This window comes from Urocampus carinirostris, chromosome 16, assembly GCF_059441175.1.
Source record: "Urocampus carinirostris isolate Australia breed hairy pipefish chromosome 16, RoL_Ucar_1.0, whole genome shotgun sequence".
NCBI classification, from domain to species: domain Eukaryota; kingdom Metazoa; phylum Chordata; class Actinopteri; order Syngnathiformes; family Syngnathidae; genus Urocampus; species Urocampus carinirostris.
In genome coordinates, this window is record NC_142364.1 from 16,046,164 (window position 1) to 16,059,906 (window position 13,743).

Below are 13,743 nucleotides of genomic sequence, written 5' to 3' on the forward strand. Positions count from 1 at the left end.
CACTAATACGATCCCAAAACTGTATGTAACATCCTACATAATAATAATAATAATTTCCTTGTATTGTCATTCTATGTAACAATGTACACAGAACGAAATGTCGATTACACCTGACCCGTTGTAGCGAGCCGATGCAGCCGCAGCCAACAGAGGGCGCCGCCGACCACTTTTTAAGTCTTAGGAATGACTCGGCCGGGGCGCGAATGCCCACATTTCTTATGTAAATATTGTGTAAATTATAACCTTATCTCCTTTGTTCCTTTATCTTCTTTGTTTTCTTTTATCCTCACTGTTAAATGTGAAACTGGAGTGCCACGTCCAATTTCGTTGTCACAATATGTTTTACCCATTTTGTAACAATGACAATAAAGGTATATTCTATTCTATTCTCTATTCTATACACACACAAAAAAACGAGTTACAAACATTCTGTACATGACAATGGGACAATGTGGGCAGACTGATGGTTCAGCGGGTCCTGTTCTTTAGAAAGGTAATAGCACAGGGGATCAGGCTTTTCCCGAGGCGGGCTTTCAGAATTATTTTTGCTCTGTATCTGCACTGTGCAGGGTTTTAATAAATTACTAAATTTTGTGCAGGCTTGGGGAGTAAAGGAATACCGTATTTTCCGCACTATAAGGCGCACCTAAAAGCCTTTATTTTTTTCAAAAGCTGACCATGCGCCTTATAATACAGTGCGCCTTATTTATGGATCAACATTAAGTCGCAAAGTCTTCCAACTAACTTGCAGCCGCCGACTAGATTTTCCCCCGAACGCCAAGTAGTCCGCGGTGTATGCTGGGATTTATTTACCGGCGTTTCATTGGCTAACCAATGTGTCAGTCATCATTTGAATCGATCACTATTGGCTAAAGTTATTCGGAGGTAAAGAGGGCGGATCCTTTTTATAATTTACAGGCTGGCATTGGCTTAAAGGGCAAAACAAAGCCTGCAATTGGCCAAAAAAGATGTGTCAATCATCAGTTGAATCGATCACTATTGGCTAAAGTTATTCGGAGGTCAAGGGGCAGATCCTCTTTATCATTTACAGGCTATCATTGGCTTAAACGGCAAAACAAAGCCTGCAATTGGCCGAAAAAGATGAATGTGTATAGCACGTGGTTGACGGCATACAGAAAGCATTTTTTACTATACTGTATTAGTAAATATTTTATTCTCCTGGATTTACTACACTCACAGATATAAGAGGACATTGGCTGCACATTATTATGAACACAACGCCTTCAGTGAGCTACTCCGGCTATATATTATCCCTGTATCTTGTTCCAGACTGAACTCGATGTTTCTGTGATAAGCGGTGCAGATAATTGATGGAATGGAGTGTCTATTTTTAAATTTAACTCAATTCCAAGTGTTTATTGTCATATGCACAGTAAAGTTGCGAGCGAAAAAGAAAATAGAAACTAAGGAATGGTTGGCATTTCTTGAATCCCAAGACTTTAACCTTCCGAATGATGGAACGATGCATTTGAGTGACATCGTATGGACACCGCATCCGCACGTGTTCTCGACACGTCTTTGCGTCTTTGCAAGCTTTCGGAATGTTAAGGGGGTAATAAGTTGGACTGAACTATCTGACTGTTTTGTCCGCGTTCCCATTGTAGCGCCTTATAATCCGGTGCGCCTCATGTATGTCAAAAATAGGACCAAAAACTATTTTTTTCGGGGTGCGCCCTATAACCCGGTGCGCTTATAGTGCGGAAAATATGGTACATGAAACGGCAAAAATGATGTTGGCAAGCTGTTTGGATTTATTTTCATTTTGTTTCTGTCGCATTTTATGTTTGTTTTGCCGGAGATCAAAGAGATCAAAGCCAGGAGAGAAAGCTTACCACGTGTTGTGAGTCATCATTTTATCCATATTTAGTTTCTTTTGTCTTTTATTAGCATATTTGGTAATGGAGTAATCCAAAAGTAATTGAAAGTAATCAAGTTAAAGTAACCCCACCCAACCCTGGCACTGTGACTATTGAGATGAAGTATCGGTGTAGTGGGTGTTTGATATCCTGAACCAGTGTTTTTCAACCTTTTTTGAACCAAGGTACATTTTTATTTATAAAATAGTTCCGAGGCACACCGTCCGTCAAAAATGTTTGAAAATGAAGTTATGTCAAATATTTCACTGTATTACCTCATAAGCAGATCATTAGTATATAAAAAGAAGAAAATAATACTTAACATAAATAAAGCACATTACTCTTTTTTTATTTGTTACAGTGCAATCTTAAACCGCTCCGTTAAACAAATAAAGTCATTAAATGTACTGTGCTACCTCGTGAGCAGATAACTAGTATTTTGTCACGAACCAAAAACAGACACAGGACCCAAAAGCGCTCGTTTTCTTGGTTTTTATTAATAAAGAGGGAGAGCAGGGCTTGCTTCCGCGATCCGATGGTTGACGGACAAAGGTAGCAGGAAACGCGGAAGTGGCACTTTCGTGTCGAGCGAGGAGGATCGAAGGCAGGCAGGAAATAAAAGTTGTTAGCCGGGACTGGAGAGCAAGGGCGGTGTCAAGTTCGGAAACAAGGTCGTCAACGAAGATCAGGCAGAGAAGAACAGGGCAGGAACAGAGTCTGACGTGAGAGCTTGCCGAGCTGGGAGCAACGGTTCGCATAACGATCTGACATGGATCCCTTGGAAGTCGGGGGTTTAAAAGAAGTTCATCAGCCAATCAGCTCTCCGGGCTCTTGGTGCCAATTAAGCAGTCACAGGTGCTCTGAATCGGTAATCTTGACATATATCAAAGGTATATAAAAATCTATTGCCACCAACTGATATGGATGACTATTACAGTTCCTCGTCTGAAGTTAGCAAAAATACTGAATAATGGCCTGATTTTTTTGGAAAGATAAAATTTGGCAAATTCCAGCGGCACACTAGCAGTGTTCCCTCTAAGCTGCGCGCGTGCGCAATCGTGCACTGCCTGCACATTCTCAGCGCACAAGAAAATCTATCCAGCGCAATGTTCCCTCTAAGCTGCGTGTGTTTTTAGAATTATTCAAGAACCGGCTTCTTCAGCTCGGCTCACTAAAAGGAACCGGCTCTTTCGGGTCCTAAACAGCTCTTGGGGTTGTTTTTGCTTCTTTCATCCCTTTATGACCAAATATTATTTTAAATTATGCACAAAATGACTTAAAAGATGGGGGAATAGAAAAAAAAAGAAAAAATACCAAAATTCAAAAAGTAGTGAAAAGCTGAGAAAAAAAGAAACAAAAGGAAGAGAAAAAAGAAGGAAAAATTCAGAAAAAAAAAGCCAGAAAAAAAAGAAAAGAAATAAACAAAGGGAAAAAAGTAAGTAGAGAACAAAAAGAAAAAAGTAACAGCTAGGAAAAAATAAACACAATGAGATTTTTTTAAAAGGGATTCAAAAAAATAGAAAAAAAACAGGGAAGGAGTAGAAAAAGTTTGTGTTGCATTCAAATAATTTCCCATTATACCAAGTCAATCTTGTTGCCAACAGTGTACTTCCACTAAAAAATGTTATTAAATACAGTTGTGTATCGTGCAACCGACTAAATAAGCCCCCCAAAATGTTAGTATTATGCGACAAAAGATACCAGGAAAAAAAATAAATGAAAATCTTGTGAAAGAATTGTAAAAACAAATGCCGTTTGTAGGCCGTACAACCTTTGCAATAATACATTAGTCAATTCATTCAAAAGTGAAATTTTTTTTTGCATTGCCAGAAACTCAGCAAAATGTAACTTGATGTCAAGTTATGGACATGTTTGATAATGACACATATGGGATTGCTTTGCTCACTGTTGTTTCAAGCGTTGCTCACCGACTTTGTGTGAATGCTCAGACCCGTAGGGAAAATTACAGGGAACATTGCACACTAGACAAGGTCTCACGGCACACTAGTGAGCCCTGACACACTAGTTGAAAAACACTGTCCTTAACTATTGTGTTTTCCAGGCAAATGATGAACCTGTTGTTTAAGTCTGAGAGGTTGGGTGTGGGTAGTCCTATGATTTTAGCTGCTGTGGAAGTAATACGTGAGTCTGGTCCAGTTCGGAACAGAGACCGTCGTGTAAAAACACGTGGAGTCGTACAGAAGGATGGGTTGAACATTGCTTTCACTGTCATGTCCTGCACGGTTGTCATGGCGCCCAGCTGGCCCCGCTCCTTGACACCGGCTGACTTGCATTTCCTGATTACTCCTATGGGTACTTAAACACGCCTTTTGGAACTGCCCTTGGCCAGATCGTTGTTTACCCTTGTTGAAAACCTGTTCATGCCTGTTTGATACCCGTTTATTCTTGTTGTGCTTGTTGGACTTTGTTGCACATTCCGAGAGATTCCTGCCAGTTCTGTTTAATCCCGTGAAATGCCTAGACTGTTGTTTTGCCTGCATTTGAGCCTGTTTGTTTTGTTTTTGGTCCGTTTGTGTGTTGGACAACTTTTCTTTCTCAATTCAAAAGTGACTGATCGTCTACGCAAATGAGTTCCAACTTCCTGCTTCCCGACCCGTTTCAAGACAGTCCCGTTCCGTTTCATGACATTCACGGATTATAGTGTCAGTGCTTGATATACAAAGTTCTTCTGTTCCTCACCATGAACTCAATCCTTAGTGGTAGATGTTTAGAAAAAAAATGGCTGTGTGATGAAATGCAAATCCACTTAATTGGTGATTTGCGAAATTACACCTTAGACAAAACGACGCCGTCGCTCCGCATTCCTGGTGCGGCAAATTAGTGTGTGAAGAGGCCAGTTATCACATCGCCGCATTTTTGCCTGAAGGGGAGGTCTGTGAATTAAGGGCGGAACTTCTCATCCTGGGTCGATAGTGAACGCCTGTCAACCAAACTGGTTCCATACTGAAATTATGTGATGTAAAAAGACAACATCGTGAAAAGAAAACCAACATAAAAAAAATGGTTTCGTGTATTTCCACTCGTAAGATTTTATAGTGGGTGTATTCATAATTGACATAGTTACCTAATGTATTGCTGTTAAGTGAAACTGGTTTTGGAGGCCATTTTCTAACCTTCTCTAAGAATCTGATTTGCATATAAGAGCAAAAATTCCAGACATGAGAAAATTCACCAACATTTTGGAAGCCAAGCTGATTAGCCTGCAGGGCTGACAGTATGATATGTGTTTCCAAAATAACAAGTTTTTATGTTATTACTATGTTGTTATTCGTTTTACTACCGGGTTGCAATGATTTAAAATAGGCTCATGTAACCACTAAAGCATCTGCCTTATATAAGGGCACTGAGTGATTAACGTATACAAATTATAGGCTAATTTTAGAAATCATTTTGAAGAGGCTTATCGTCTACCTGCTGGGTTGGGGGAGTTGTTAACCGGTAAAAGTGACAACGAGGATAGAATATAGAATAGAATATACCTTTATTGTCGTTGTTACAAAATGGGTTGAACATATTGTGACAACGAAATTGGACGTGGCACTCCAGAGTCACATTTAACAGTGAGGATAAAAGAAAACAAAGAAGATAAAGGTTATAATTTACACAATATTTACACAAGATTTCATTGGGTTTAGTGATTTGGAGTGAAACCTATAGTTTGGTAAGTATGATATTTATGCTAGAGTCTGAATAACTCTTAATATGTTATATTGTTACTGACATTACCAGGCATGTCAAGCATGTAACGTTAGTATACCGTACACTTATTGTGGTTCTCTATTTTATTTTAATTTTAAATTGCCTTTCAAGATGTCATGAATGTTTTTGGTGATGGATTTTATCAAATACATTCCCCCCTAAAATGCGACTTGTACTCCAGGTACGACTTGTATGGTTTTTAAAAAAAAATTAATTATGCATTTTTTGACTGGTGTGACCTATAGCAGTGTCTGAAACTCGTGACAAAAAGTTACCGGACACCAGGGCAAACAACTCTGAAAAGTTGCCTGCCCCATTTTTCACAACTTGAAACACAATAAAATGACTAAAAAAAAAAAAAAAAAAACATTGTTGCAAAGTATTAAGGATTGATAATCAGAATATATAACTCCTCTTTCCACGATGCTTCTAATGTACTTTTACGTTTTGTAGCGTCATATATTTTGTTAGCTTCTTTTGAATCCTTCTTCTGGGGCTGAAGTTTTAGCTTGATTTCAAACCACTTATCCATTTTTCTTGTGTTCTCTGTGCGTCTACTTTGGAAAATTATATGCAAATGCACGACCTTAACACGCTCGGGAAAGTCCGAAAGCACGAAGTTATTCGACGCAGGCTTCTAATTGGCTGCCGAGTATGCAAATTGCCAACTGAACCGGAATTTCGAAATTTCTAAACCGAACGAAGATTTCTAAATTGGAATAAAGCAAACGTTTGATTTGAAAACAATTTTTTATTTTTTTATTTTTTTTTCTTGAAAAAGTTGTTGGCCACCCTAGCGCAGACATTTTCTAAGTTGTACGCCCAACGTAAAAGAAAAAACCTAGAAACACGCTTATTTTTTGACATACACAAACACCTTGCTACTAAGCGCTTCGGTTATCTCTTGTTTACTGCTTTGTGGATTTGGAATTGTCCTTATTTTCGGTGACATCAAAGTACCGTGCATTGTGTTCCGCAGTAAATGGCACACAGAAAATGCTATCACGAGAGCAAGTGAGGGAGGACTTTGTGTGTTGGGTGGGCGTGAATGACTGCATGCACGACTGTGATAGGCTGGTGTTTGCTGTCAATCGAACAACCGAGGGGAGCAGGCGCACAACTCATTGTATTTACAGAAAATAAACTGAGAAGCAGGGCTACAGCTAGTATTTCAGCGCTTTGTTACATTGAAAATAAATTAATCTATTCAATCAGACTCTGAGGAAAGTCCGAAGAGCACAAAGAATTTGTGATTACCAGCGGGTGCTCCGTGGATTGTTAACGGGTCCGGTAAGGGAGTGAGGCAGCCTCTAGCCAGAAGGCGATAGCGGTGCGGCAAGTTCGGCCTAATGCTGTCTAACAACAAAACAACTTTATCAAAGCTAACCCTGCCAAGCCTGTATCTCACCAATGTCAGATCCATTACCCATGAAACAGATGACCTGGAGCTACAACTCGTGGAAAACAAGTACATTCGGGACAGTTGTATTTCAACTATTAAGGAGACCTGGCTCACTCCGAGGACACCTAACCCGCTCTATAAATTATTACTTTTTACTCTGAAAGGAGAAGCCCTCCAATTTTATTGTACTTTGGTAACATGACAATAAAGACAATTTATTCAACTGAAATGCAGTGTTGTTTGTTTTTATTTGTAGATCTTTAGTTGTTATTTTGTTACAGTCATATACTCTCAGTCGAGAAGGGTATCATCTCGGGGTAAGTTTGAATCTTGGTGGCTTTTATGAAGGGGCGTCTCGACTTTACGGATTTTCCTATTTCGCCTGGGATTCTGCCCCCCATTGACTGCAATAACTGAGGTACTGTAAATTCCGGACTATAGAGCGCACCTGATTATAAGCCGCACCCACCACATTTTGAGAGGATAACTGCCTTTGTACTTACACAAGCCGCACCTGTATATAAGCCGCATGCGGCCACATTAAAACATGTAACACAATCACAAAATTATCCCAAACCCGACTTTAAGTCCCGCGATTGTAACTGAATATAAAGAACACAGTCCAGAAACCACAGCCGTCAAAATGAACGGAAAATGATACCGGTACTTAAGGTTTGATGCAGACCTGCAGAGTCCGGGTCCCGTTGAAAATAATCCAAGGGAAAAAAATGTATATTTCCAAAGGTAAGGGTGGGAAAAATATATATCCACTATTGTCCGCTGCGTCCACAAACACGTTTCACCTTTACTCCACTTCCCGTCAGCCCCCGTTGTTTTCGCCCCTTCTTTTTGATTCGCCCGTGGAAAATATATCAGAATAAGTCTCTAAAATAAATACATTACAAAAATATACAGTTGCAAATACATATTATACATGGTTACACATATTCACAAAGAAAGACGGTACACCGAGAGTTTTCCAAGCTTTAATAATAATAATATTATAACTTTCATCCCAAACCGTGCCTGTGAAGGGTAGCAAAACGCTACTAGAAACACGCTCGCAACACAGTAAACGTGTGTGTTAAAAAAAAAATACCGTACATGTAGAAATCACGGTAAGCCGTCCTCATCTTCCTCCTTATACCTGATGTCATCAAAGTGGTCTTCCTTCAGTATGCGGAAGAGACTTAGTCATATAGACGTCGTCCCACGCTCCCTTATTCAAAAACATGCTAGCATCACGCTCGCAAAGTAAAGTTTACGTGCGGTAGCTCTGTTTCCTTCTATATCTACTGCTCGATTGCGTTCAGCTTGAAAGTTGCGTCATGTGCCTTTCTTTTTACAATTTGCATGATGAGGATATGTCTACGCTAATTTAATTTGTGCACAAGCTAACAAGTTGCAGTCTTCCTCGGCGCATATATTCCACCGGTCTGAATCTTACCTTTTGTACTCGAGCGCCTCTGGCAGCTGTTAGAAAAATGACATAAATTGGCCGCATCACTGAATAAGCCGCAGGATTGAACGTTTGGGAAAAAAGTAGCGGATTATAGTCCGGAATTCACAGTAATGCTTTCCTCAGAAATCCATGGCGGGCTTGATTAAATCCTCCAATGGGACGGATCTGTTCCGCGGGCCATAAGTTTGACATGCCTGTTTAAGGGCATGACTGGCAGCCAATCATCCCTCCGAACGAAGATATGTGATAGGATAAATGATTGTTGGGATATGATTGGTTCCGAGGCTATGCCACTAATTTCATAAGATCCAGGAAGTAGGTGAGTCACATTCTGATCCCATGTCATAGCTGTTTCAGGCGTGGCCACACATCTCCATTAAAAAAAACATTTTTAATTGCACTTTGTAATAAGAAGAACCTTTTGTCCAAATAGCTGTGTGCTAGATTCACGCAATTACACCACTCCCAATTTCAAAGAAGCAAAACTGCCTCAGCATTCTTGACACTTTACAGATGGATTGATTATTCCTCTTGTGAATGTAATGTCCTATTCTAATAAATGTTTGTAGAATATTGGAGAAACATACACTTGTACGTCTAGAAGTGGTCAGCAAACGAAACAAAAGAGGGAGGAAAATGAAAGCTTTTAAACAAAACCAACTACAAATGCTTTTCAACTCATTCAGTGCCATAACGCTGCTGATCGGTAAGTATCAAGCCTCTGGGAATTATTTCAGTATGATAAATCAGCACTTGTTGACAGGATCAGATCATTGTACACACATTGGGGAGCCACCACTTTTTCGTACTGCTTTGCTTCCTCTATCCAGCGATTGAGAGCGTGTGGACGGCCCCCGAAACATCGGAAACATCTGGCGCTGAATAGTTCTTCAAAAGTGCATACATCGTTCATGCAGTTCAGTGTTCTTGCAATATTTTTTAAGTTTGTGTTTATGGAAAACATTGTTTAAATATTCGAGGTATCACAAATGCAAAACAAAAAAAGAATAAACACCGAAATTCATCCGTTCACAAAAAGAGATTTTTCTCAGAGTTTTTTTGGGGAGGAAAACGAGTGTTTTCAAGAAACTTTGCGATGTTCAACTGTTGTTCAGAAAACAATGGTAAAAGCTAGAAACACTTCCTTTCTCGTGAAAGATGAGGGTTCAAGCTTTCTCTGGATAAGTCCTATTCCTATATAGCTACGAAACAAGATTTTCTGTAGGCCTTTAAAAAAGGATTCAAAATGGCCAACATCGGCTGGCACCCCCACTTCCCATTGAATGAATTGAAAAACGTGGGAAAAAACACATCAACAACAATAAAATGTCCCATTAATAAGTTGATTACATCAAGAACAAAATACGGCTGATTCTGTGACGTGGATTGTAGTACACACAATCTCCACACGGTGGTGCCAAAACCACAAATTAAACTCAACTGGAAAAACAACCATAGAACTTTTCTACAATAATGATCAGATGTATTGAATAAAACACCTTTTATTTTTGATGGCAAACATGAGGGACACCTACAGCAGTTTTTAAAACTTAAAGTGTTACACTTCTGTAAAGATTAGAGCGGTATTCGTGCTTTGTTCTTAGTTTGGAAAAACATGTAAAAGGTTGTGGGGATTTTGTTCTTTTTAGTTTAATAATTGTTAAGTAAAAGGTTTTCATCACGATACTCAAATTGATAGTCCGACTCCAAATTCGTTCATTCATTATCTGCACCGTTTATCCTCAGTAGGGTCGCGGAGGTTCTGGAGCCCATCCCAGCTGTCTTCGGGCAGTGGGCAGAAGACATCTTGTTGCAGGGCACACAACTCACTCACATACTTCCCCTTACGTCTTTTTTCGACATTTTCGATATACTAACCCCTTACGCTTTTTTTAAGGGTTATTGTTCTATCTTCTTTATTCATTATGCATTATCCGTTATCGGTCAGTGGGGGGGGGGGGGGGGGGGGGTTTAGGGGTTTTAAGGGTTATTTAGCTTGTTCATAAATCATTATCCATTATCCGTTATCGGTCAGTTCATAATACGCTACAAAGCCTAGGAGCCGGGACACTTACTCTCAGCCAAAAGGCCAAGCTAAGGTCCTAGCCCTCAAGCCTTGCCGCGATCATTGCGAATGCACCGTTCCCGGAGGTACTGCAATACCGGGCCGTTGCGTGGAGTGGACAGAGCAAGCTCCTATGCCATCTCCGAGTTGCAAAAATCAAAGATCATTCAAAAGCAAAGATAAGGTCCTAGCTAAAGGCAAAGATAAGGTCCTAGCTTCCTTGAATGTGAGATAGGATGACGTAATGAAACATAGTATGCAACGAGGTTAGACAAACGAGTAAATTTGGCCCGCAAAACACTATTATTTGTGCTTTGGCGCCACGAGCCGGTGTCGTGGTGCAAACAGTAAACAAAGGAAAATTACCTTTTATACAATGGCATTAAAGAGACAATACCAGAATCCCGGGAAATGCGTTGATTTAAACAAGGTTTATGATACATCAAAGATGATTAATTACAATCGAAGTCTATATGTCTGAATAATGTTAAATATGTTTTGTTTATAATACCATATCAAGCATCTACAGGTTTTCACAACCCCGAGGGGAATTTGAGCTTCTAAGCATTTTAATTTCAATGCTCTCCGTTTGATTGAAATAAAGGGAAAAAAACAAGAATGTGTGAATAATACTGTATGTATTTGAATGTACGAGGGTTAACATGAATGCATTTCTCAAACCTTTTTGCGATATGCACTTTGGCGGGGTAGATCGTATGAATTATCTTAAATAGAAGCGCTTTTTTTATAAACAATGAAAAACTTGTATACATAGTAATACTGGTCAAACAAAAAGGCTAGAACTTTGTGCTCTAATACCGCCATACTCACAGCGAACGACCCACATTCCAGCCAATCACAAAGTTGCGTTGGTACATCAGTATTTGCATGAGACCGCCTATAAAGTCCACTGCTGTGAGTGTGTAAGCATCCGATTCGCAACCATGCCTGAACCAGCAGCAAAGTCCGCGCCCAAGAAGGGCTCAAAGAAAGCAGTTACCAAGGCCGCCGGGAAAACCGGCAAGAAGAGAAGGAGGGGAAGGAAGGAGAGCTACGCCATCTACGTCTACAAGGTCCTGAAGCAGGTCCACCCCGACACCGGTATCTCCTCCAAGGCAATGGGCATCATGAACTCGTTCGTCAACGACATCTTCGAACGCATCGCCTCCGAAGCTTCTCGCCTGGCTCACTACAATAAACGTTCCACCATCTCCTCCCGGGAGATCCAGACCGCCGTGCGTCTCCTGCTCCCTGGTGAGCTGGCTAAGCACGCCGTGTCTGAGGGCACCAAGGCCGTCACCAAATACACCAGCTCCAAGTAAATTGCTCGTGCGATTTACCCAACCAACGGCTCTTTTAAGAGCCACACACTTTATCTTCAGAGTAATATTCTGTATGTGAATCGTCATGATTATAGGAAAATCGGGAAATAAAATTGGAATATTAGGTTTTAAGCAGTGTTTGTATAACCGCGATGTATCCGTCCAAACAAATATCCACATTCACGCTAGCCTGAATGATGTTTTTATTATAGTTGCTGCAAATGACTGAGTCACAACACGTGGTTAGCCTTCTCTGGCTTAGATCGTTGGCAGAGCTTTCTTTTCAGTTTACATAAAATAAAGCCATCACAATACATTTTTACATCATTTTGAAAAGAGATCGTATAGTTTTTTTTTTTTTTTTTTTTTTTTAAGGTTTACAATGAATTCAACATTTTTAGTCGGATTCTTAACCATCATTTTTATATACAGTGGAACCTCGGTTCTCGACCATAATCCGTTCCAGAACCCTGTTTGAAAACCGATTTGCTCGATCACTGAAATCATTTTTTCCCATTAAAAATAATGAATCGTTTTAATCCGTTCCAACACCTTGAATGTTTACCTTGAATGTTTAACATAAACATAAAGCTAACCCAGGCTAATCGTATGTTCACGTAATCTTCCGTACGAAAGATTCCTCTAAGATGAACGTATAAAAAATAAAAAAACAGGTCGTTTACAAGTCATTTTGCACAACAAGTGGTGAGCGGTTCATTGGAAAGGGGGCTGCGTTCCAACACCCTGAATGTTTAACGTAAACTTAAAGCCAACCCAGGCTAATTGTACATTCGCGTTATCGTAATCTTATGAATAGGATTTCTTACCTTTGTTGGTGGTCAGCAGAAGGCGCTCGCACACCTCCTTCATATTTGGCTATTATTTTTTAAATGCAATAGTTGTACGCACTACTTTTCTTTTTTCACCTGTAGCAATTTCTTCGGATGTGTAATAGCATGTTGGTCAATGACTAAAGGTGCATATTTGTTACTCCCAATATTGAAGTGGGCGTTTTTTTTTTTTTTTTATATATTTCGAACCACACTTAAAGCTCGCGAATCATTTCCTGAAACGGTCTCGTGGTACACCCGCTTCATGGGCCTTCAAGGTCACTGCCTTCGTCATCAACACAAGCAGACTGGCGGTCAATGAACCACTCATCCAAAATACTTGGCACACAATTTAGGGGTACGAACGGAGTTTTGAACCACTTTTTTGGTAGACTGTCTTAAATAGTAAAAAAAAAAAAAAGGTTGGAATTGATCTTGTTTTTAGAAATTCTTCACCTCTTACATTTTAAACATGATTTTTTTTTTCACTGTTGGAGGAAACCCACACAAGCACGGGGAGAACGTGCAAACGAAGTCAAAAGTGTAATGAATACTGTGTAAAAGCCTTTAAAGGCATAGTGTGTAATATTTGAACACTAGATGGAGATATATTGTCGAATGCGAATGAAAACCAGTACCGCAGGAGAATGCCGGAGACTTGTAAAAGGGATATGAATTTATAGACCTGTGATTTTATTTTTGAAGATTATTCAAAATGCATTTTATTATCCAGTGCACCTTTTATAAAGCCGCAATTATAGTCAACAAATTGCTTCTGCATACAGTACCTGTTCATAAATGTATTTGTTTTCATTGTGAATCAAGATTCCCTAACAGTTTTGCTCTATGAACTATGTGTTTTGTCCTCTGTTTTATAGTTTGATGTCAAGTCCTGTTTATTTGTATAGCACTTCATCACAAAGAGTCTCAAATGGCTGCACAGACCACAGATTATTATTACACCATCCTCTGATCTAAAACCTACATGAGCGCAGGGAAAAACTCAACATGAGGAAAATGAAGGGACCACATGTGAGGTAATCCCACTTCCAGGATGACCAGACT

The 13,743-nt window shown here is 39.8% G+C and overlaps 1 protein-coding gene and 1 pseudogene across 1 annotated transcript; one reads left to right on the forward strand and one right to left on the reverse strand.

Annotated features, from left to right (window-relative positions):
- Positions 1-10,590: 10,590 nt before the first annotated feature.
- Positions 10,591-10,736, reverse strand: LOC148350409 (U2 spliceosomal RNA; annotated as a pseudogene).
- A 734-nt stretch (positions 10,737-11,470) lies between these two features.
- Positions 11,471-11,980, forward strand: LOC148350410 (histone H2B-like). Its single transcript, XM_088355730.1, has one exon. It carries the CDS (start codon positions 11,471-11,473, stop codon positions 11,846-11,848), a length of 378 nt encoding a protein of 125 aa, XP_088211856.1. The 3' UTR covers positions 11,849-11,980.
- The last annotated feature ends 1,763 nt before the right edge of the window (positions 11,981-13,743 follow it).

Excerpts from the sequence above, each read along its gene's own strand:
- LOC148350410 (XM_088355730.1), top strand. The coding sequence starts at position 11,471 with ATGCCTGAACCAGCAGCAAAGTCCGCGCCCAAGAAGGGCTCAAAGAAA.